General features: G+C 39.6%; 2 protein-coding genes and 1 non-coding gene across 3 annotated transcripts in view; 2 read left to right on the top strand and 1 right to left on the bottom strand.

Annotated features, from left to right (window-relative positions):
* The first annotated feature begins 2,845 nt into the window (after window positions 1–2,845).
* LOC123390907 lies at window positions 2,846–22,468 on the top strand. Its single transcript, XM_045075804.1, has 6 exons — window positions 2,846–3,172; window positions 14,600–14,680; window positions 18,950–19,247; window positions 19,515–19,584; window positions 21,456–21,568; window positions 22,041–22,468. Exons 1-5 carry the CDS (start codon window positions 2,846–2,848, stop codon window positions 21,532–21,534), a joined length of 855 nt encoding a protein of 284 aa, XP_044931739.1. The 3' UTR covers window positions 21,535–21,568; window positions 22,041–22,468.
* Window positions 21,638–21,726, top strand: LOC123390921. Its single transcript, XR_006605508.1, has one exon. It is a non-coding gene; the product is annotated as a small nucleolar RNA SNORD87 (small nucleolar RNA).
* A 131-nt stretch (window positions 22,469–22,599) lies between the features above and the next one.
* MCMDC2 (minichromosome maintenance domain containing 2) overlaps window positions 22,600–26,121 on the bottom strand; it is a 34,741-nt gene continuing 31,219 nt past the window's right edge. Inside the window, exon 15 of the mRNA XM_045075708.1 lies at window positions 22,600–24,278. Coding sequence (XP_044931643.1) covers window positions 24,112–24,278 — 167 coding nt within the window. The 3' untranslated portion in view covers window positions 22,600–24,111. The remainder of the gene's footprint in view (window positions 24,279–26,121) is intronic.

Consider the following 26,121-nt stretch of genomic DNA (forward strand, 5'->3'; position numbering starts at 1 on the left):
ACATATATATATTGTATAGATATATGTATAGATATACATATCTATATAGATATATATGTCTGTTTTACAAATTAAAACTTAATAAGGAAGGGATTATGTGGAAAATAAAAGTCCTGCAATAGAAGAGGGTGTTTAGGATATAGAGTAAGGGTGGGGAAATCTATTCACACATTATGTGGTAATAAAGATTGGTTTTGCATTTTTATAAGCCTTATTCGGCTCAACTACTTTAATCTGCAGTTATAGATATCCAAAACAGTGGTTTTCTTATCTATTCATGGAGACTTTATATAAACTTAGAAGAAATTGTGCAAAAAGAAAATAAATGCTAATTGAACTTACTGAAATACCCAGTCATTATTTTAGTTGAAATTGTATTTTAGGTTAAATTATTCAATAATTTCTCTTTCTCTCACAGGTCCTCATTTAATATTCATGAAAGCAACTAACCAGTTATTATCAAGAAAAGAGAAAGTATTCAGACTCTAGTAAGATATCTCTCTCTCTCTCTCTCTCAGTGGAGCGAGGTAGTTCTATATATATTTTTTCCAGCACATCATTTAATCTTTTTATTTAAGCCTTGGGGTATCATAGTGCCATTCTGAGGAAAGAAGCCAATATAGACAAAACATTTCTGCCATGGCTTACATTATTCCCTTAAAAATCAACACATGAATTGTACTTGGTGTAATTATAAGACAAGTTGCTTGTTGGCTTCACATAAAACTGTATTCTTAGCTGGTAGGGAGAAGAAATTATAAATCAAACAGATTATTTCTGATCCAAATTTATATAGTAGATATCTTACTTTGACAGAATGGCTTAATCCAAATGCTTTCTTAACCAAGTATAGGTTATTGCAGATTATATCAATCATGTTTTTTATTTGAAAAGATATGAACTTGGATTCTTCAAGCATTGGCAGATTCTGTTTTATTTTTTTAAAGATTTTATTTTTATTTATTTATTTGACAGAGAAAGATCACAAGTAGGCAGAGAGGTAGACAGGGGGCAGGGAGGAAGCAGACTCCCCACCTCCCCACTGAACAGAGAGCCCGATGAGGGGCTTGATCCTAGGATCCTGAGATCATGACCTGAGCCAAAGGCAGAGGCCTAACCCACTCAGCCACCCAGGCACCCAGATTCTGTTTTAATATGGTAAGAAATTGTCTTTTCTTCTTCTTCTTCTTCTTTTTTTTTTTTTAAAGATTTATCTATTTGAGACAGAAAGAGCAAAAGGGAGGGTCAGAGGGAGAGAGAGAAAATCCCAAGCATACTCCCAGTGAGCGCAGAGCCCGACAGAGGCCTCTGTACCAGGATCCTGGGATCATGACCTGAACCTGAAACCAAGAGTTAGACACTTAACCCACTGCACCACCCAGGTACCCCAAATTCTCTTTTTTTAAAACATTGCAGGGGGCACCTGGGTGGCTCAGTGAGTTGAGCCCTGCCTTTGGCTCAGGTCAGGATCTCAGGGTCCTGGGATCAAGCCCCACATTAGGCTCTCTGTTCAGCAGAGAGCCTGCTTCCCTCTCTCTCTCTCTCTCTCTGCCTGCCTCTCTGCCCACTTATGACCTCTCTCTCTCTCTCTGACAAATAAATAAATTAAGAAAAAAACAAAACAAAACAAAAAAAAAACATTGCTGGAGGATGTGATTATCTACAGTTTCCCAAATGACTTAAAACTGTTAGTGTACTATTGTTCTCTTTCTCCAAGGTCCACTTTTGTTTTTTTTTTTAGTTTTGTTTTTGTTCTTTTTTTTTTTTTTAAGATTTTATTTATTTATTTGACAGAGAGAGATCACAAGTAGGCAGAGAGGCAGGCAGAGAGAGAGAGAGGAGGAAGCAGGCTCCCCACTAAGCAGAGAGCCCGATGCGGGACTCGACCCCAGGACCCCGAGATCATGACCTGAGCCGAAGGCAGCGGCCTAACCCACTGAGCCACCCAGGTGCCCCTTGTTTTTGTTCTTCTTGTAACTTTAAAAATATCCAAAAGATAAGATTCCCATTTTTAAAAGGAACACTAAGGAAATATCAAATTGTATATCTCAAAGAAATTAATATGTATTTCTGTTACATACTGGTAGCAGGATAAGATTGTTTATTGGGAAAAAAATGCCCCTTAAATCCTATAGATTTGCCTTCTATAAACTTTAAGTACAGCACAAATGGTACTGCAGCACAGTTGGGAATGTGGGACATTAAGTATTCTTGCCTAACTACATAAACCCGGGAAGGGTTTCCCTTCCTATGTTTATACAAGTCTTAGTTTCAACTCATAAGAGAAACCCGCTCAGTGAAATATACCTCAATCATTCAAACTCTTTCATTATGAATTGTATCATAGCATTCAGCTGTCAGAAGCTTTTAAATTATAAACTGAAGAATAATCTTAACTATTAGGCTTAAAGATTATGTCAATAGTCATTTCCTGTGCCTGTGAATGTTCCTGAAGAAACTCATGCATTCCTGCCTTCTCAGAACCAAAAAGTATGTCCATGGGGAGCTCTGGAGGTGGACTTAAATCACTTGTCTCCATCTTTATGGTCAATGTGAGGTCTAAATAACAATTGATTTTAAACATTCTTATTTTCCAGTAAGTTCTGAAATCACTCAATTTAAAAATCTTAAATGTATGCTATTTGAAAGCATCTTAATGCTTTATGTAGGTGTGTATATCATGTGGATCAGTATTTTTTTTAATTATGCTGTATTTTTTTAAAGGCCTGTGCAAGTTTGTTTCTCCTTTGTGTGGGGCATGTCTGTACTTCTTGCTGATTATATGCCCCTATATTGGAGTTATCTTGAAACGTAGGCCATAAGGAAGTGGAAAAGGTGGTGTGCAATGGCAGAAACAGGGGAGTCAAGAGAAGGAAGAAAGGTGGGAAGTAGGAAGCTATTTCCAAATCCTCCTTTCAGAATGAGGAGACCAGGTCCACCATGGAGGCAATCGGACTCTGAGAGTGTTATTCTGGAACACACTGGAGAGACTGCCTTCAGCAGAGCTGACACCAGAACAAGACCAGAACAAGAAAAAAAGCTGCTGGTGCTGAGCCACACCCAGCCTGCATGGTCCAAAGAGCAGCCACATCAGGAAGGACTAGACCCTAGTGGTTCTATTTCCCTCTCTGGCCAGACAGCCAATGCCAGAAGCTGGACAATGTCTAGACTGGTAGTAGTGATGGGAATGGCAGGACTCAAGACAGAAATTTTTTTCTCTTTCTCCATGGTCCACCAATAGTAACTGCTGTTCTCTCCCCCTGCCCCCAACCCATGCAAGCTGCACCCAGACTTATGGCCACTCTAGGGATACATGCTCATTACATTAGTGGTCTCTCTTCCCTTGATGAAAGGAAGCAGAGCTTCCCGCAAAAATGGTGAGAGGTGAGAGAGCGGGTTACTCAAGATCCACCCTTAAGTCAAACTTGAGGAAGTGAGGAATGGGGAGGCCAGAAGAGGTGGAAAAAGAAATAGATTCTAGATAAAAACCTAAATCCCACTTCCTAACAAGAGGTGAGTTGGGGGACAACTGTGTGAACAAAGTTCCTTGGGGCATGAAGTAGTTTACCAACAAGAGGAAGGGATCATACATATACACATGTATATATGTATTTAAAGATTTTATTTATTTATTTATTTGAGAGGTAGCACAGAGGGAGACACAGACTCCCCACTGAGCAGAGCCCAATGTGGGGTTCCCATCCCAGGACCCTGGGATCATGACCTGAGCTGAAGGCAGATGCTTAACCGATTGAGCCCCCCAGGTGCCCCAGGGGACATATATTTTTAAATATGAAACTGATTTAGTGGTGTGCAGCCTCCCCTATCCACTGAATTAAGGACCTCTGGTTAAAGGGAGATTCCTAGAATAAAGTCATTGCTCGCCTTTGAAGTCACAAAACTGACTCAGAATCCCTAGTAAGATAATAGACCTAAATTTCAAACTTTGTTGAAAGACAAAATAAAAATCTGAAATTCCAAAAGTTGCCCTCTGTTATTAACAGCCAAGATTGGAGGCCTCTAAAGAGAGTTTTGCACTAAATGGTAATAGAGGGGAGAGTCGGGCCAAGGGGCAGACAGGAAGAAAGGCAGCTGTGCAGACATAATTTTCCACTGCCATCCACTGTGGATAGAGTTGGGAAACATGGGGCAGCAAGGATATGGTGACAAAGGCTGGCCTTGTCACACTTCTCTAGGCAAAGCCTGGGAGGCCACAGGCCCCTGGACAAGAGCACCCAAAGCCTCACACATGCCGAAGGTGGTGAGAGGCACTGGCTGAGCGAGGATCCGGAGGGCAGCTGGCATACTGGAGGTGCAGAAGCAAGGATGCCAGGAATCCGGAGATGGCAGAGTAGGGGGCCTCAAAATGGAAGGCTGTAAGCCAACTCAGGGCCCCAGCAGTAACACCAGCATGCCACCAGTATAGCAGGCACACTATGTCCATGAGGTCTAGACCCAGAGGGCAGAAAGGTATGGGAGCCTGCAGTCTCTCCCTCTACCTCCTTCAGATACATAATTTCTCCTTGAAGCTAAGACAGGGACTGAGGGAAAAGGGCAGATAAGAAGCCCACTGATCAGAGAAAACAGCTCCATAGAGTCAGCTTTTACTTGACTGAATATTTAACTGCCTGCTTATCAGATATTTTTCCTCTTCCAGAGCAGGTATTCCAGAACAAGATGACATTGAATACAGGACATAGAGCCACATAATTTTCTTCACACTCAAGTCCTCATGTGGACATTAACCCACTTAATCATTTAGATTAACTATCTGCATTGATAATTTACAACATAATTGTTCAGTTGTGTGGGCTTTTTTGACCTGATAGTTTAGAACACACCTCCACAAGGGACTGTGATGACACGGAGGACATTCATGGACCTCTGCAAATGGATTAGGAAAATTCAGAGAGTATGGGAAGCTTGCCCAGGGATGCCCAGCTAGAGCCAGGATTCAGACTCAAGCTTGGAGAGTCTGCTTCTTATCTGCTCTAGGCTGCTTGCCTGGATGGTCCAGGAATTCCAGTGTCCTACCCCCAATCCTGCTGGAAAAACCCTTCTTTGCTTTAGGTCTCTCACTGTAGTAAGCATTTGGCTTAGTGTTTGCCTTCAACAAATTTCCCTTGCCTTTTCCTCCTGTTCCCCTCAGCTCATAAAGTGGATAGAATATAATTACTGAGGAAATGCATATAGACAGCAGAGAAGCCAGAGAATGTCTTCCCTGGCTGGTTAGCTCAATTAGATGGAGGGTTAAAGATGGCAGGGTGAAGCATGACACATGTACAAATAAAACAAAACAAAATAAACCCCAAAAAGCCATAAAGGAAAAGATGGGTAATTTTGACTATATAAAAATAGATTCATAAAACAAAAGAAAAATCATAAACAAGACAAATAGACAAAAAGTAAACCAGGGTAGAGGGGATACTAGGAGGACACAACATATAAGATAGTTATAGTAGTAATTTGCTTTATATAAAATCACCTCTCGGTGCCTGTGGCTCAATCCTTAACCTTCTGCCCTTGGTTCAGGTCATGATCCCAGGGTCCTGGATCAGGCTCCTTGCTCAGTTGGGAGTCTGCTTCTCCCTCTGCCCCTCCCCCTGCTTGTGATCATGTGTTTGCCCACTCACTCTCTTTCTCATTCTCTCACAAAAGTTGATAAATAAAATCTAAAAAAAATAAAATTAGCTCTCATAAGTTAAAAAATCCAGCAACTCAGTAGAAACTTCTGCAAATCATATAAGTTCATAGCAAGAAAACAGCCCATATCATTATAAAAAGACAAACTCACATATGATTAAGAAATATAAATTTAAAAAGCAATGAAACAACATATTTCACCTATCAGGATGATATAGACTATCCCGTTGTAAGACCAATAAGTCCTGGGGATGTAAGACAGCGTGATAACTATAGTTAACAAAAGTGTATTACATAACTAAAAGGTGCTAAGAAAGTAGATCTTAAAAGTTCTCATCACAAGAAAAAAAAAATTGTGGGGCGCCTGGGTGGTTCAGTGGGTTAAAGCCTCTGCCTTCAGCTCAGGTCATGATCCCAGGGTCCTGGGATCAAGCCTCACATTGGGCTCTCTGCTCGAAAGGAAGCCCGCTTCCCTTCCTCTCTCTCTCTCTCTGCCTGCCTCTCTGCCTACTTGTGATCTCTGTCTGTCAAATAAATAAATAAAATCTTTAAAAAAAAAAAGATTAAAAAAACCTTGTAAATATGTGAGTTGGATGTTAACTGGACTTACTGTGATATTTCACAACACATACATATCAAACCATTATGTTGTACACCTTAGACAATGTTATATGTCAATTATGTCTCAATAAACTGTGGGAAATGGTTAACTGGACTCAGAAGGTAAGTGATGATTAATTTTTCTGGCATACTGGAGTTAATTTATTTTAACCAGGCCCTAATGCTTAAGAATGTTTTGTTTTGTTTGTTTAAGAGTTTACTTATTTATTTCAGAGAGAGAGAGAGAGAGAGCACATGAGTGGAGGGGCTGAGAGAGGGAGAAGCAGGCTCCCCACTGAGAAGGGAGTCCAATGAGGGACTCAATCCTAGGACTCTGGGATAATTATCTGAGCCAAAGGCAGACACTCAACCAACTGAGCCACCCAGGCACCCCAAGAATGTATGTTTTTGATTAAAATAAATCTCTAGTTTTTATCCTCATGCCTTTCTTCCCCTCTCCCTGGTAATATTAAATGGAGCAGAGGTGGCGGTGGGTGGGGGGGGGGGGAAGAATGGTACAAATTTGAAATACCCATTATTGGGGAGGATAAGGAAATGAGGACTGTCATACTGTTGGAGTGTAAGCCCTTTTAAATATAGTTTGGTGATATCTCTCAATATTTTAAGTGTATACACTCCGATTTATTAACTGTATATTAAAGGATTCCCCTAAAGATACTCTTATATTCACAAATGTAAGAATAATTACTCCAAGGGTGCCTGGGTAGCTCCTTGGGTTAAGCCTCTGCCTTTGGCTCAGGTCATGATCTTAGGGTCCTGGGATCCAGTCCCACATCGGGCTCTCTGCTCAGTGGGGAGCCTGCTTCCCCTCACTCTCTCTGCCTGCCTCTCTGCCTACTTGTAATCTCTGTCTGTCAAATAAATAAATAAAATCTTGGGAAGAAAAAAACAAAACAAAACAAAATTACTCCAAGTATTCATCTTTTACCCTGCAATTTGTAGATTTAACATGCAGTGTTACCTGTAGTTTCAGCCATACCCAAGTAACCTATCAAAAATGCAAACCTGAGGATGTAACACACCTGCTGAAATCCCTTTAAAGATTCTCTATTATCTAAAGGTCTCTAACACTCTAACTTTGCCTATGAAACCCCCTACCTATATTATTCTATATTATTGCCCATACTCTACCACTTTTTCTTTTACACTTTCCATTACACACACACACACACACACACACACACACACACACTGCTATATCATGCTTCAGTGTCTTTATTCATAAATCATAAGTTGGTCCACAAACATTTTTTCATAGTTTTTTTATTGAAGTATAACTAAAATACAGTGTTACATGAGTTTCAGGTATACATCATAATGATTCAGCAAATTTAAACATTTCTCAGTGTTCATCATTAAATGTTCCCTTAATCCCCTTTCTCTATTTCACTCAACCCCCACCCACCTCCACTCTGGCAACCACCTGTTTGTTCTCTGAATTCAAGTCTGTTTTTTGTTTGTTTGTCTGTTTTTCCTTTGGTTATTTGTTTTGTTTCTTAAATGCTACATATGACTAAAGTCATATGGTACTTGTCTTTCTGTCTGATTTATTTCACTTAGCACTATACCCTCTGGGGTTGCAAAGGGCAAGATCTTGTTCTTTTTTATGGATGAGTAATACCCAATTGTAAATATATACCACATCTTCTTTATCCATGCATCTGTGGATGGGACACTTGCATTGCTTCCGTATTTTGGCTATTGTAAATAATGGTGCAATAAACATGGGGTGCAGGTTTTTGGACTTTCCTTGGATAAATACCCAGTAGTAGAATTAATGGATCATATGGTATTATTTCTAATTTTTTGAGGAACTCCCATATTTGCATTCCCTTCCATGCTGCACGAGAGTTCCTTTTTCTCCACATTCTCACCAACATTTCTTGTGTTTTAGGTTCTATCTATTCTGACCAGTGTAAGGTGATATTGTGGTTTTGATTTGAATTTCCCTGCTGTTCAGTGATGTTGAGCATTTTTTCATCTGTCTATTTGCCACTTAGATGTCTTCTTTGGAAAAATGTCTATTCAAGTCCTCTGCCTGTTTTTTAATACTATACTAACAATATAATACTCTATTATTACTATGCTAATATTTTTTACCACTACAGTACACACTGTCCATTGTTTACTATATCAGTTAGGAATTGCATTAAGCTGCTAATAAAAAAGATCCAACCTCAGGGGCTTAAATAAATTGGGACTTTATTCTCTCATGTAAAAGAAATCCATAGGTAGGCAGTCCAGGACTGGTAAGGTGGCTTTGTAACATCACCAGGGGCCAAGCCTTCTACTTATTTCTCACTGGCCAGAACTGAGACACAAGGTCACCCCAAGTATAAGGTGTTATCAGTCTGGGTTCTGTTGAACCCAACTATTTTAAAAAGAAAGATGCAGGACACTGGGTAGCTCAGTCAGTTTTCAGCTCAGGTCATCATCTCACGGTCTTGAGAGCCAGTCCACATCAGGCTCCATGCTGATCATAGAGCCCGCTTAGGATTCTTTCTCCCTCTCTCTCTGCCCCATCCCCCATGCACAAACGTGCACTCTCTCTCTAAAAAATAAAAATGAATAGTAAGATTAAGAATGGGGTGCTTGGGTGGCTCAGTCCATTAAGTATCCAACTCTTGGTTTTGGCTCAGGTCACAATCTCAGGATCTTGGGATCCAGCCCCACATCCAGCTCTGCCCTCAGCAGAGTCTGCTTGGAATTCTCTCCCTCCCTCCTCTGCCTGTCCCCTGCTCACTCTCTTGCTCTCTCAAATAAATAAATAAATCTTAAAAAAAAAAAAAAAAGGAAAGAAAGAAACATATTTTAGAGCATTAGTGACTTACAGAGTCATTGAGATGAAACAAACTCAGGCTTAATTCATAGGAACAATTTCTAAAATCATTCCACAGACCTGGGCTGCCAAGGCAGCTGATACTTCTGCAATGATCTGAACTCTGCTGGCTTGGGACGCCTGGGTGGCTCAGTTGGTTAAGCAGCTGCCTTCGGCTCAGGTCATGATCCCAGCATCCTGGGATCGAGTCCCACATCAGGCTCCTTGCTCAGCAGGGAGCCTGCTTCTCCCTCTGCCTCTGCCTGCCATTCTGTCTGCCTGTGCTCGCTCTCTCCCCCTCTCTCCCTCTGATAAATAAAATCTTTAAAAAAAAAAAAAAAAGTTCTGAACTCTGCCAGCCAAACAGGAAATTACCCCTACAGTGGCTGACTCTAGAAGCACACTGCTTTTGCTGCATGTATGTCAGCAAAATACATGCAGCTGACATGTGCTGTCAGCTTAGATGGCTTAGATGGCTTGTGGCCTGCTTTTCTCATCACATAACTTGATTTAGAATTCAGGTCTTATATCAATGCATTTGATGAGCAGTCACAGTCAGAATCAAGAGAGCTGTCAGCTGCAAGAGAGTCTTAAAATACGTACTACTTAGCTTTTTAGCCTCTTAAATACAGAAATGCAAATAGCTATCAAGTGACACATTCTCCAGCATCTACCACAGGAGGCAGGGGAGATAAGCAAACAGATTGGCTTAGCCCTAAGGCAAGGCACAAAACACAAATAAAATCAGGGTCTCAATTATCTGGGAAGAGAGCTGGGGTGGCTACAGAGACAGCAAGAGTGTCTGCTATGCATACCTGACCCAGTCTTAAGAGATAAAGGAAGACTTTTCTGAGAAGGCAAAAGGGGGACATCTGGGTAACTCAATTGGTTAAGTGCCCAACTCTTGATCTCAGCTCAGATCTTGATCTTGGGTTCATGAGTTCAAGCTGCAATGGCTCTACTTGAAGAAGAAGGAGAAGAAGAAGAAGAAGAAGAATAACAACAACAACAACAACAAGAGGAAGGCGGCAACGAGGGACAAGAAGAGTAATCCAGGCATAGGGAAAAGCAAGAATATGTTGTTTTCGGGGTGGGGGAGGGGTGAACCTGGGTGGCTCAGTTAAGTGCCTGCCTTCAGTTCATCATGATCCCAGGTTCTGGGATGGCAGGTCATCAGGGCAGGCTCCCTCTCGGCAGGGTGTCTGCTTCTTCCTCTTCCTCTCCCCCAATTCGTGCTCTCCCTTCTCTCAAATAAATAAGTAAAATTTTAAGGAAGGAAGAGAGGGAGGGAGGGAGAGCAAGCAAGCAAGCAAGCAAGCAAGCGCGCCTGGGTGGCTCAGTGTGTTAAAGCCTCTGCCTTCAGCCCAGGGTCCTCGGATCAAGCCCCGCACAGGGCTCTCTGCTGGGCGGGGAGCCTGCTTCCCTTCCTCTCTCTCTCTGCCTGCCTCTCTGCCTACTTGTAATCTCTGTCAAATAAATAAAATCTTAAAAAAAAAAAAAAAAGAAAGAAAGAGCGAGGAAAGAAGAAAAAAGGAAAGTGGGAGGGAGGGAAAGGTGGAGCACAGGGAAGGGGTATGAATACTTCCCATATGTTCTTATTTCATCTCATAAAAATCATAGGAATGAGTATTATCATTCCCAATTTGCAAATCAAGAAGAGCCTTCAAAGGCACATTAAAGAATTTGGATTTCAAGATAGCCAGAAATTCTCCATAGGAATGCAGAGGTGTTTGGTGTTAGGGAGCTGCTGGTAAGCAGAGAGAAGAATACAGACTTCCAAACCTCATAAAACACCATAAATATAATGATAAGGACTGGGAAAAGTTATTTGCCATGCAGGTAACTGTTAATTGACAAAAGATTAGTATCCAGAATATATAAAGAAATCCCATATGTCAATTTTAAAAGTTACAAATACTCCAATAAACAACTGGATGAAGGCTAGGGCTTAACAGAAGTGAAAACCCAAATGATTAAAAAACATACAAAAAATTAAGGAAAAAACAAAATATATATAAAGTTATCTCTTCAACCTCACAGCAAATGCAAATTAAAATAACAATAAATACCATTCCAGATTTATCAGATTGGCAAAAAAGTTTAAATTCTGAAAAAAGTTTTGACAGGGATATGGTACTATCCTTTGAAAACCAATGTGACTATATTAAGTATCAAGATGTATTCCTCCTTCATTCCTTCAACCCACCAATTTAGCTTCTTGGGAATAGTATCCTGTGAGAACCAGCTGTTAATTATTCAAGTATTCAGGTATTACATAAACCTGTTGCTAAATAGTTAGCATCTTGAAATCAGCCTTGATGGGAATATTGACACCACAGAAAGCTGCAACGGCTACAAATCAGGCTTAGGTGTTTTGTTTTTTCTTAGATCTTGTTTACCAGAATACAAGCATACATAGAGAAACTCTCGTGCGTATGCACGAAACACTGTTGAAGAAACATTCAGAATCTATGCTATGTTTAAATTTATGGGTTATTAATTATCATTTGCATTAAATCATTACTAAGGTACGAATAACAACATAATTTAACCTTAGTTTGAATTTTTCAATTACCTTCACATTCACAACTCTCTATGTAATCGTTCTTAAATAATTTCTTTAAACGGTAAGAAAAGTGTATTATTTCACAAAACAAGAAGCCTGAACTGGAGTGCCCCCCAACCCTGGCTTGTTAATTTAGTGACTATTTGATGTCTTCAAGTTGCCTGATTTTTTTCTCCTTTCTACTTCGCCATTTCTAGCAAGCTTCCCTCATTTAACAAGATGGCTGCAGCAATGCCAAGAATTCTTTCACAGATGATATCTAGGGGAAGAAGAGTATTTCTTCCCATTTGTGTCTTTCCATCAAAGAAGAAAACTTTCCCTGAAGTCTCCTGTCGGACTTTCCCTCAAGTCCCATTGGTCATCTTGAATAATTCCAATAACATTCCATTACATTTAGAATTTGTCAAAGGATTTAAGTAGTTGTTTGCAAGGCTTACTCTTTACATGAAAGTTAAATTTTTCAGCAGAAAATGAAAACCCCAGTGTCTCACATTGACAATTAAAGCCACTCATTATTTTAGATCCGGGCAGAAATCATAAGTAATTTAGGTAATTTTCACCAAAATTATCTCAGTAAAGTTCATGTACTTCCAAGTGTTTAAGAATCAACTTTCATTCAGATCAGTGCCTTATTTTCTGACAATTTAATGTATTTTTCACAGATTTGGAACTTTAACCTTGACAAGAGGTATAAATGCTATGATTATCTCAATGTCAATATTATGTTTAAAAATAATCTTGCCTGAGGTAAAAGGATCTTATATATAAAAGTCATGCATTTATGACTAGGGTCATTTACATTTCTCTTGCATTAACTCTATTTTGACATGCTTACTATCGAGGAAGGGAGAGCACAAGCATGTGGTTATTACAGCCAACTTCCTTCCAGTTCCAACTTCATTTTCTGCTGCAAACATCTAGGGGAACTAGGAGGTTCTCCAGATCATTCACTAATATGAAAAAGGACTGAAGGGCAAATGTATTAATTTACTAATGAGATTTACATGTGTAAAGTACAGACTATAGATTCTGACAGCTTAAGAGAAAATAATATCCTATATTCCCTGAATCCACACATATGTCCATCTACAAAATGTAAACTTTCTAAGGTAATCCCGGTTATACTTTCAAATCAGTGGCTCTTTTTTAAAAAGTTACTTTTGGTAAATTGCTATATCAGATTTAAACCATAACTCTTTTCCCTTGAAGTGGTTTTAGTTGTATCTGCAAACTGGCAACATTAACTCAGTTCACTACTTGGAGACCAGCAACCCCCAGGGATGTGCTCATAGCTGGAGAATACCCAACACTTTTCATAATGCAGGTTAAGGGTGAAGGAAGGAGTGATGATGAGCTGAAGGGACAGATTTTAGAAATGGTCTATTTACGCAGTTGGAAGCAAAAATGTACTATTTTGATAATTATTTTTTAAGCTTAATTATAAAATTGCATACGCACAGTAAAAATCCGAACAGTAGAGAATGGTACACAATAAAAAATTAAAATACCACTTTCCCCACAAGCCCCAAGTTTCACTTTCTAGAGGCATGCATTGTCAACAGTTGCTTTTATATACCACATTTTGTCTGTTCGTTCATCCATAGATGGATTTGGGTTGTTTCTACCTTTTGGCTATCATGAATAATGCCATGAACATTGGTGTATAAGTGTTTGAGTCTCTGTTTTCAATTTTGGGGGGGTAAATACCCTGAAGTGGAATTGCTGGATCACAGGGTAATTCTGTTTGACTTTTTTGAGGAACCCCCATATTGTTTTCTCCAGTGGCTGCACTATTTTACATTCTCAGGAGCAATGCACCAGGAATGATACAAGGGTTCCAATTTCCCCATATCCTTACCAATGTTTGTTATTTTGTTTTTGTTTTTAATTTTATTTATTTGACAGAGAGAGAGAGAAAGCACAATCAGGAGGAGTGGGAGAGGGAGAAGCAAGCTTCCTGCTGAGCAGGGTGCCCAGTGAGGGACTCCAACCCATGACCCTGGGATCATGACCTGAGCTGAAGGCAGATGCTTAACCATCTGAGCCACCCAGGTGCCTCTGTTGTTTTGTATTAGCCATCCTAATGGGTGTGAATATCTCATTACAGCTTTGATTTGCATTTTCTGAATAGCTAGTTAGATTGAGCATCTTTTTCATGTGATTATTGGCAGCTTGTGTATTTTCTTTGGAGAAATGTCAGTTAATGTCCTTTGCCCATTTTTGCAATGAGTTGCTTGGTTTTTTCACTGTTGAGTTTAGGAGTTCTCCATATATTCTGGATATCCACCCCTTATCAGATATATGCTTTGCAACCATTTTTTTCCCATTCTGTGAATTATCTTTTCATTCTCGTGACAATGTATTTTTTTTTTTTTTTTTTTTTTTTAAGATTTTATTTATTTATTTGACAGAGAGAAATCACAAGTAGGCAGAGAGGCAGGCAGAGAGAGAGAGAGAGGAGGAAGCAGGCTCCCTGCAGAGCAGAGAGCCCGATGCGGGACTCGATCCCAGGACCCTGAGATCATGACCTGAGCTGAAGGCAGTGGCTTAACCACTGAGCCACCCAGGCACCCGACAATGTATTTTAATGCATTAAAGTTTTTTATTTTGGTGAAGTCCAACTTCTCTATTTGTCCTTTTGTTGTTTATGTTTTTGGTGTCATATCCAAGAAATTATTCCCAAATCCAAACTGATGAAACTATTCCCATTTTCTTCAAAAAGTTTTATAATTTTAGCTCTTATACTTAGGTCTTTGATCTATTTTGAGTTAATTTAAGAACTTAATTCTTTTGTGTGTAGATACTGTTTTCTCCTATCACTTGTTGAAAAGATTGTCTTTTCCCCACTGACTGGTGTTAGCATCTTTGTCAAAAATCAATTGACCAGATATGCATGTGGCTATTTTTTAAGCATAATGGGAATTTATTCACATTATTTTTTGTGTGTGCAGTCCAACGTGCGGCTTGAACTCAACAACCCTAAGATCAAGATCGAAGCTGAGAAAGAGGGCTTAACCGACTGTGACATCCAGGTACCCCAAGTTATTCACATTAATCAAGGTCACCTGGCAACCCTGTCTCTACACTGACTTTTTTTCTTAAGATTTTATTTATTTGACAGAGAGAAAGAATACAAAGAGGGGTGCAGCAGAGGGAGAGAGAGAAGCAGGCTCTCTGCTGAGCAAGGATCCCGATGTAGGGCTCAATCCCAGGACCCCAGGACCCCAGGATTATGGCCTGAGCAGATGCTTAACTAACTGAGCCATCCAGGCATCCCTCTACATTAACTTTCTTAAGTCCCTTTGAAGGTGATAGACTTGAAAGGGAAAGGGGAATTCTAAATCCCTCAAATCCCTTTACTATTAAGAGTAAAGTTTAAAGGACTAAACTTTAAGTTTTGCAGAGGAAAAGTAATCTCAAGAAATGACTTAAACTAAATTTCCATTAGAAAGGAAGAACATATATAAAGGCTTCAATAGAATAAGAGAACAAAGTGCACCTGGGTGGCTGGGTAGAATTGAGCCCCACATCATCACATTGGGCTCTCTGCTCAGCAGGGAGCCTGCTCCCCCCCCCCCACCTCTCTGCAAACTTGTGATCTCTCTCCCTGTCAAATAAATAAATAAAACCTTTAAAAAAGAGAGAGAGAGAGAAGAAAATGAAAGGTCAAAAGTCAGGTCTAGGCTCATTACCTGCTCCCACCCTCAGTGCGGGAGACGGTGAAGTAGGAAAACATGTTAAGTGTTAGTCTGGAGGTGAGATGAGGTAGAAATGTAAACTGCAGCAATACCAGTACGTGCTTTTATCAAAAGAAGTAGGAATAGATAAGAGGCAACCAAAAATTAATAAATAAACAGTATAAAGAGACTGGAACTTGTTTATATGCTGCTGGAAGGGTCCATTGGTGAGAGAGAGAGATGACACAGAAGAGAGAAGATACTTGAAGGAGCATCCTTGAGGAGGAGAGAACCAAGAGCTTTTAGAAGGAGGGACACATTGGGGAGCAACATCACAGATGGAGAAAGTGGGCACTAATGCATAGAGGGTGATTTCTCAGCTGCTGGCTTCTCTTCGTTCAATGGAGAAGAAAAAATGTTCCGTTACCAATTTGCTTTCATCTCCAGATCTACCCCATATTACTACTGTGTTAGTGGACCTGAACCATATAAACATTTCCCTTTTGCCAAACAAGTAATGTTAAGGTTTGTCTGCAATGAGTACTGAAGGGAGATTGCAGGAGGAGCTTTTCTTCCTGTTTCTGGTTTGCTCCTTTCAACAGGTTCTTTTTTTTTTTTTTTCTTTTTTAAATAATGCAATTCAGGTATATTTTTTTAATTTTTTATTTTTTATAAACATATATTTTTATCCGCAGGGGTACAGATCCGTGAATCGCCAGGTCCACACACCCCACAGCACTCACCAAAGCACACACCCCCCTCAATGTCCATAACCCCACCCTCAACAGGTTCTTACAGGACACTGTGGCCAGCACCACATAACACCTTCCTGTGGGTAGCTTTCCCCAGCCATCCAGAGGGCACCTTACTTCTCTACCATTCACTTAGCCACAAAATCTGGAGTGGGCTTGGGAACACCAAATCTGTTCCTTGCTAGGCTATCTCAACTTAGAGAGTAGCAGCTTTAATATCTTATTTCCACATTCTTTAAAATTTTCTTTTTCTCTTAATAGATAATCCCTATAATCCCTTAATAGATAATTCTTTTTTTTTAAAGTTTTTAGTTATTTACTCCTTTAAGTAACCTCCACATGCAACATGGGCTCAAACTCATGACCATGAGATCAAGAATCAAACACTCTTCCGACTGAGCCAGCCAGGCGTCCCTACAGTTAATTCTTTATGTTAAATTTTCCTGTTTCAATTACTTTGTAGTTTCTCTTTGTGGTCTCTTAAAGGGTTCTGACTTAATAAGTTTCCCCCTAAGAATGGGGGGGAGGGGAAAGAGGAGAAATGGGCTGGAAAAGGGGGTAAATAAATTTGCCAGACAAAAGTAGGATTTCCATTCCACTGTCTGGATGTATTGTAATTTATTTTACCAGTCTCTGGATGTTTAGGTTCTTTAAAACACACACACACACACAATGACACAATATAGATATAGATGGATACTCTATTAGTCTACCGATGCTTTTGGAGACATCTTTTCTTTCCTTTCCTTTCTTTTCTCTTCCTTTTCTTTCTGTATATTTATTTTTGACTGTTATGACTGCTGACTCTTTGAAAAGACTGCCAAAATAAACTGTTGGTAGAGCAAAGTCAAGTCTGGGCTCCTAGGTGGCTCAGTTGGTTAAGCGACTGCCTTTGGCTCAGATCATGATCCTAGTGTCCGGGGATGGAGCTCCCTGCTCAGTGGGGAGCTGGCTTCTCCCTCTGCCTGCTGCTCCCCCGCTTGTGCTCTCTGTCAAATGAATAAATAAAATCTTTAAAAAAAAAAAAGAGAGAACAAAGTCAAGTTCATTGCTTATCACAAAAACTTGTAAGGAGCGAGGGATAAGAGAAGTAAGGGAGACTACTGCCTTGACAGTCTTGATAGCATCTTAGAAAGGGGAGGGCAACAGCAGCAGAATATTTATGAGGTTTTTAAAAGTCTGGATTGGATAAGGTTTGTTTTTTTTTTTTTTTAATATTATTTATTTGAGAGAGAGAGAGAGAGAGAGAGCATGAGCCTCTAGGGGGAGGGGCAAAAGAAGATAATTTCAGGCAGATGCCCCGCTAAGAACGAAGCCCACCGTAGGATTCAATCTGACAACCCTGAGATCATGACTTGAGCCAAAATCAAGAGTCAAGGGGGCTTATTGGGTCAAAATTCATGACGTAATTTACATAGACATAGCTCTGAATCTTGGATAGGAACAGTCATTTGATAAGCCTGGTAGACTGATTTGTGTCCTGAGAAGGGCATATTTATTCTCATGAGGAATAACTGAGCTCGTCTCTGGTTGGGGGAAGGGAGAGAGGACTTTCCAGAAGTTTGACTTAGGTAAAGTTTCTTAGACATAACAGCCAAAGCCAAATCCCTATAAGAAAAAAATTAAGGGGCTGCTGGGTGGCTCAGTTATTAAGTATGTGCATTCGGCTCAGGTCGTGATCCCCGGGGCCTGGAACCAAGCCCTGCATCAGGCTCCCTGCTCAGTGTGAAAAATACAAGAACTCTGGAAAACAGTTTGGCAGTTTCTTACAACATTAAACACACACCTATCACAAAATGCAACTCCTAGGTATTTCTACTCCTAGGTATTTCCCAAGAGAAATAAAAGCACATGTCTATACAAAATCTTATATGAATATTCATAGCAGCTTTATTTGTAATAGCCAAACACTGAAACATCCAAATGTCCATCAATGGGTCTATGGATAAACAAATAGCGGTATATCCGAATATGGGAAAATTATTCAGCACTAAAAAGGGAATTAAGTGTTGTTACATACAATGGCATGGATGAGTTCCAAAATAACTATGCTAAATGAAAGAAGCCAACAAAAACAGTACATACTGGGGCACCTGGGCGTCTTAATCAGTTAAGCATCTAAACTCTCCCTTTTGTCTCAGGTCATGATCTCCAGGTTATGGGATCCAGCGGCCCCACACACACACACCTTGGGCTCCATGATTCACAGGGAAACTGCTTGAGATTCTGTCTCTCCCTCTCCATCTGCCCCTTTTCCCCCAACTCTTCCTCACTCTCAAATAACTAATTAAAATAAATTTTAATTTATTAAAATTCCCTCTCTGTCTCTCTGCCCCTCCCCCTCCTCTAAAAATAAGAGTACATAGTATACGATTGCATTTAAGCAAATTATAGAAAAATGCGAACTGATGTATAGTGAGAGAAAGAAAGTCATGGTTGTTTGGGGATGGGTTTTGCAGGAGGGGTTTGGAGAGCATGAAAGAGACATTATAAAGAAGCATGAGAAAATGTTTGGGGGTGATAAATATATTATCTTTCTTTGCTATTGTTGTTAAAGATTTTATTTATTTCCAGGGAGAAAATGAGAGAGAGATCGATCTTACTCTAAATTGGGATACCCAATACCACCAGTTTTTTACGCACCGAACTAGGTGTGAGAGTAGGAGACTAAGCAAATATATTGTACTAGGAATGGGAGACCCTTCCTTTTTGGAGCATTTTCCGCTCTCTTCGGCCCTTTATGAACTGGGAGATTAAACATTTGCATGCTCAGTGAAATCGCACAACGTGAAGTCCTCGTAAGCCCTGAAAGCCTCTACGGAGTTCCAAAAGTCCCCCCAGTAGGAACTTACATTGTGGCACTTCACTGCAGGCGGAGATGCCAGACCTCTCGGCTCTGCCACACGTCTGGCCAGATGCTGGGGCCGCAAAACCAACCACCCGCCCCAGCTCTCAGCTGGGGCTCCGCTGCCCGGCGAACGCCCCCGCAGAACCCCCAAGCAGGGGCGGGGCCAACACAGGAAGAGGCGGGGCCAGGAGTGCCGAAGGGCCGGCGGAAGAAGCTGTGCTTTCTTTTCCGCGCGGCCACCGAAGGATGAGGGTGTGTGAGGTCCCTTCGGCCAAGCGGGCCGGGTGGCAGCGTCTGAGGGCCAGTCGCAGGGCTCTTCGAGGTGGGAGTCCTCGCGGTTTTAGTTCCTCCTGTTCCTCCCGGGAACCTGATTCCGTGCCGGAAGCCATGCTTACTTACCTCAGGCCTTCTGACCTTTGGTGCCCGCGCCCAGGGCTTCCGACCCTTGCCGGAGCTCAGCGGAATGGTTGGCCCGGGAGGCGGACTCCTCCCTGCTAAGTGGACGCGGCTGGAGCTTGCTTCCCAGTCGTTGGCTCTCGCATGTTTTGAGTAACCAGACGCGACTCTTAACCTGACCCTTCTCTTTTAGTAACCCTGGCTTCAACTGTTCTAACCTCAAGAATTAATAAGGCGTCTCCTCAGATTCAGGTCGTTCCGAGGTGGGTGGAGGGTACGGCGGGTAGGTTTAGTGCCCCTCCCGGCCCTTCTCCGGAGCACTTTTGTATCTCCTGCAAAGCCTTGTGTGCGGCCTAGACAGTTTTAAGGTCCGCTAAATGGGCTGCGTATTTACCCCTAGTAAGGGAGCATTTTGTAAAATCGGGAAGGGATTAGCTCCAGGAAGTTAGGACAACCTTTACTTAACTATACTTTGTGATTGGCATTTAAAATTGTTAACAGTTTAGGAACAGTTCTGGTAGGGATTTAGTACAGTTAAGTAGTCGCATTTGTGAGTCTGCCTTTCTAGATAACGCCAGAGACGTGGTATTGAAGTTGGAGAACAACACGTACTGTATAGATCCCCGCCCTCGCCCCACAGGCCATAAATGCCTGCTCTACCCTTAGATGTTTGCGTTTGTATAGAGATTTGTATTTCTGGACCTAAGAGGGAAGAAACAAGGTCAGCCGCTAGGAGACTGGAAAAATACGGCCTGTTCAAAAACAAGTTATTAATGAATACTTCCATCGACGAGACTTGGTAAAATCCTGTGGTTTTGTTGTTCCCTCTCCAAATACGTTGCTGACAACAAGGCAACTGTGATGGCTGCAAAATCGTTTATATTGGGTATTAGTCATTATTTTGAGGCCTAAGGGGCTTGAATCCAATTTTTATTGATAAATATTGGGATTTTTAAAATTTTTTCAGTCTAATGTTTGGTAAAAATATTGATAATGTAGGTAATTCCTGAAGCATAATAAATACAGAGGGTATCAAACGATTAATGTGATTTTACCAATACAGTAGCGTCTCAGTTCTTTCCCGTGCCATTCTGAGACGCCTGTTATCTGGGCTTTTTGTCGCTTTCCCCTTTTTTGAGCTGAGTGGAACAGATAGTTTCATTCCAGATACGTTTATCTCTAAACATTCTTAGACGCTACACAGATGGGATTATGCATGTAGTTGTCAGTAGTTTTCATGAATCTCATTACACTGAAATTTTCCAGTTGGAATTATTCATAACTAATAGTTTGTGTTCCTAATATTGATTATGTGAAATTATTTCCAGACTTGAAAATGATAAATTGTTTTGCAAGGTCCAGCATTTGGTGTGTCTTCATAAATCATTTCCAGTAGCTGTCCGGTTCAGTGATTTATCCTCCTGGGGCGCTGTGGGATATGATCTGTGGTCCTGGACATTCCCTTTGCACTGCTGAAGTGTGCTTTCAGGCAACCTGGGACTTAATTCCACAAGACTGTCCAATAATGATGCCAACATAATTTATCTGCTGTAAAACTGTATTAGATTTGCCATTGTGATGCTTTGGTTGGAGGTCTGCACACTTGTTTTTATATATGTAACCTTTAACCTGATTCATATCTCATCCTTGTCAAGCTCTGAGACAGAAAAGCAATGGCCAGATACTCATTAGGACCATCATGTCTTAAAATCGATACTGCCACAATAAAGAACTATCATATGTATCCACCATTTTTCCTATTCATGCTAATAAACCCATTTCCAGCTTGGAAAGATCATTTATAGAATTATTAGGACCCAAACAGTCAAAAATACTAAAATGCTCAAATCATTATAGAGATTTAAATTTGGGGTTTATCTGTTTTGACTATCAAAAAAAGAATTAAACAAAATATTTTGCTCATTAGAGGTGTGTTAAACAGAAAATTTTTCCAGTATATGGAAAAATAATGTGGTTTTTATTAAGAAGTTAGTTGGGAGTCAGGAAGGTTGCAAATATTACTGCACTTATGATTCCTGATAAGGAAAAATTTTTATTGGACCATTTTTACATATTAGATGCCAAACAAACGGATGCAAGTACAAATGAGAACTCAAAATACTTTAATTTCAAGGTGCAGCAGAGCCTGTGAGGTGAAGATGAATGAAGGTCATCCCGATGTTTTCCAGAAATTGCTCACAGGATGGCTGTGATAAAACCACTAGGAGCACAACTGCACATAATGAGGTACCAAATTTAGTGTTAATCGTGTGCTTTTTTATGTTTAATACATTTTTGACATAGGTTTAAATTATAACTGGCACAATGATGACTTAAATTACTTTTTGCCGTTTACCCAGCTGAGGGTTTCTTTGAAGAAATAATTTTAAGACTGAGATGCCAGTAACCTATATTGTTTAGGTGAATTACACAAGTATAATGCAATTTTTAATTAAAATGGGTGAACTGTTCTTTTCAGCGTATAGGTAGCTGCAGATGAATATTCAAGTCCAAAACTGTCATGGTTAAAATTCATTGCCTCAAGTAAGTAATTATGATTTGTCAAGTAATCACAGCTATTAATAATCAAAAGTATCTGAAACTCCAGTGGGCTAGCACCATTTCCTGTTAAAATTGCCTGCGTATGTGAGAAGTATGATTTCTTTATGATTCTTGACTATGGAATGATTTTCACTATTGGTTTCTGATTTTTTTCTAGAGGCATGCAGTTGGAAGGAAAAATGAAGAATTGGTCAAGAAGACATGAATTGAAACAGATAATAAAATTAATATTTTATTTAAAATTGATCACCTTACAATAAATGATGTAGAAAAATACATCTTTTGAATACTTGTAACTGCTGGTCAGTAATGCCTGTTATCTTTTAAATATTTCTAAACCACTCCATTTTCAAAATCATTAGTCAGACTTGTTTTTAACATTCTTTAAGGATACTGTGCTCTTGTCAATAACTAGCTCACTTGTGGATGATTCCCTTTGAGAAGCCAGTCACCCAGGGAGACATTCTAGTACCTCCAGTTCTCCTGCCCTTTCTTGCCTTAGGGGATTTCAGCAAACTAGATATTCATAAGGTTTACCCCCAGAACCTGCTATTATATCTAATAAACAAGTATTTTGGAATCGTCTTATGATCTATGGAATTTGTTTAAAATTTAAATCTTATTCTTTGTTTTTACTTTTGAATAAAAAAGTAACCCTGGGGTACCTAGGTAGTACAGTTAGTTGGGCATCTGACTCTTGGTTTCTTCTCAGGTTGTGAGATAAAACCCAGCGTCAGGCTCTGCACTGAGCATGGAGTATGCTTAGGCTCTCCTCTCCCTCTGCTCCCCCTCCCTCATTCTCGCTCATGAGTAAATCTTATTAATAAAAAATTTTTTTTAAATCAATTGCTCTGAAAAAAAAATTCTGATCTATTACTAGAACAAATAATGTTACATTAAGGAAAATAGTGATTGGACGACTCTCCAGTCTGTCCAGTACTTAAGGATTTACAAGAATTCTAAAACTAGGGGCTGCCTGGGTGGCTCAGTTGGCTAAGTGTCTGCCTTTGGCTCAGATCATGATTTCAGGGTCCTGAGATTGAGTCCCACATTGGGCTCTCTACAAAGCGGGGAGTCTGCTTCTTCCTCTCATGCCCCTTTTATGCTTGTTCTCAAATAAGTAAATAGAAGTTTCCAAAAAAATTCTAAAATTTCTAACTGGAGGTTTAGGTAAATCTTGCTTTTCCCCTTTTGAGTCCCACAGTCTATAATGACCTGCCTTTATCCAAGTTAACAATTTCATTATGGCAAGTCAAACAGTACAAAACCTGTATAGCAACAAAGATGCCACAAAATAAAGTCTTAACTAGAATTACAGAACTTCAATATGTAAATTGTTTTTGAAAACTAGCTTTGCTTTCTAAACAGGAGTATCTGTGACTAGTGTATATGCACTATTTTTGAATGATTTTTCAAAGGTCCATAGAGAAACTGTCCCATCTTTATGGTTAAAAAGCTCCATGAGGTACCAGTTTCTAAAGAATCAGCATAGTAGTATCTGGGTGAAATTTTGGCAATTTTGTAATGACATTTTCCTTTGAGTAAGATTTATTTATTATATATATTTTTTTAAAATTTTATAATTTCTCTTAACTTTGAAAAATGAAAAGGATTTGGGGATTTTACAAGTTAAGCATATTTTCTTGGTCTTACTCTCCCCAGCCCACCCTTGCCCCACCTTTCAAAGTAGATCTCCCTCTAAAAACAGGGTTTGCAGATTGGTTTCTTTGCCTTTTGGTACCTTTCCTGTAACCAATTTAGGTTTAAAGAGCCAATTCTTGCCCTTTGATTTGATTTAAATTACTTTTTCATTTAACCTGGCTTAAAAAATGGGGAATATCCAAGCTTTCCCTTATTCTATAATTAGGGCTTCCAAAATGATAGAATGGACATAACAGTGTATAATACAGTATGAAATCTTAAATTTGAGGCTTCTGTTTATAGAAATTGCTGTTGTCCAGTTCATGGGTGCATGACAAATGGTTTAAAAGGACTTGTAAGTAAATATTTTCTTTTAAAGTGTTGTTGCCATCTTGTGACAAGTAGAGGGAATTACATAAAAGTGATTTTTTTACATTGCTTGGTTTATAAGTTTTTCATATTGAGACCATATTTCATACATTTAGGATAGTGTTCTAATGTATTATTATACATAATATTACCTGAAGCATTACTTCAAAATCACACTTTTCTACTGCTTAAATATGAAGAAAATACCCTCAGATTGGCTATTCATCGCTAGTGAAAAGAGCTGTCCCAGGTCCATATGTGGTAATAAACTGTTGGAGCTGCTGTTGGCACTGAGTCAGATAAATGTCCCTTTGCTCTAAATACTCTTCATTATACAATTCAAATGGAAATACTGCATTTGGAGCAACACAAAATACAGTGGCCCCTAAAAAGGAAAAAAATGTTAGTGAGAATTCTTCAAATGCTAAATTTGAAATCGTGTTTTTCAACAAAATAGTATGTTTTAAAATTAAGTTCTGACCTATTTAATAGAATATTTCAATAATCATTTAAAGTTGACCTGTTTTTGAGACTTACGAGATAGTTTCAGTACATGCACAAACTTAACAGTGCCAAGAAGAAATAACGTTGATTACATTTTAAAGTTCAGAAACTACAGAAATTTGTTATCTGTTGACGTCATTACAGTTTTGAACCTGAGTAGTGATGTGAGGAGGTGGAAGTAGGGAGAGAAGATATTAGAAGATATGGAAATACTTTGATAAAGGTTAAATGGATGATTGAGGATAAAGACATCATTGTATGTTTTTCAATTATTTAAAACCATTGCCATAAAGGCAGACATCAGCCTATGGAATAGAATATAAAGCCTGAAAATAACCCCTCAAATACATGGTTAGATGATTTTTATAAGGGTGCCAAGACCAATGGGGAAAGGACAGTTTCCAACAAATGGTACTGGGAAAACAATATCCACATAAAAAAGAATGAAGTTGGTCCCTTACCTTATAGCAGACTAAAACACAAGGACTAAAAAAAAATTGGGGAAATGCTTCTTGATACTGGATTTGGCAGTGATTTCCTGAATACAACATTACAAGCACAGGAAACCAGAAGAAACTGGTAAATTAGACTACTTCAAAATAAAAAACCTGTGCATCAAACATAATCAACAGAGTGAAAAGGCAACCCATGGAATGGGAGAAAATACTTGGGAATCATATCTACTAACAAGAAGAAAACTACCCGGGGCGCCTGGGTGGCTCAGTGGGTTAAGCCGCTGCCTTCGGCTCAGGTCATGATCTCAGGGTCCTGGGATCGAGTCCCGCGTCGGGCTCTCTGCTCAGCAGGGAGCCTGCTTCCTCCTCTCTCTCTGCCTCTCTCTCTGCCTGCCTCTCTGACTACTTGTGATCTCTCTCTGTCAAATAAATAAATAAAATCTTTAAAAAAAAAAAAAAAAAAAAAGAAGAAGAAAACTACCCAATTCAGAAATGGGTAAAAGAGAAAAAGACATTCTTCCAAAAAAGATACACAAGTAGCCAATAGGCAACATGAAAAGATGGTCAACATCGCTTTAGGAAGATGCTGAGATAATGCCTCACACCCATAAGGATGGCCACTACAAAAAACACCCACAAATGTTAAATTTGTGGGAAAAAAAAAATGAAATGTTGGCAAAGTCCTTGTGTACTGTTGGTGGGAATGTAAAATGTCCAACCCTATGGAAAACAGTATGGTGTTTTATCCAAAAAATTACTATATGATCCAGTGATTTCATTTATGGGTATATACCCAAAAGAATGGAATCCAAGGTCTCAAAGAGGTAAGTGTATACTCATGTTAATAGCATTATTCAGAATAGCCAAAGGTAAAAGCAATCTAAAGTCCATTTTTGAATGAATGGATAAAGAAAATGTGTGTGTGTGTATACATACATACATATACACATACACTAGAATATTCAGTCTTGAACAAGAAAGAGATTCTAATGCATGCTACAACATGGATAAACCTTGAGGACATTATACTAAGTGAAGTAAGCGGGACAAAATAGGACAAACACATGATTCCACTTACATGAGGTACATAGAGAAGTCAGATTTATAAAAATAGAAAGAATGGTGGATGCCAGGGCCTGGGGCAGGGGAAGATTGGGGAGTTACTGTTTATTGGGTATAGAGTTTCAGTTAGGGTCAATGAAAAGGTTATAGAGAAGGATGGTGTCAACAGTGTGAATGTACTTAACACCACTGAATTGTATACTTAAA

This window comes from Mustela putorius, unplaced genomic scaffold (genome assembly GCF_011764305.1).
Source record: "Mustela putorius furo isolate JIRA1106 unplaced genomic scaffold, ASM1176430v1.1 tig00000151_pilon_pilon_pilon, whole genome shotgun sequence".
NCBI lineage: Eukaryota > Metazoa > Chordata > Mammalia > Carnivora > Mustelidae > Mustela > Mustela putorius.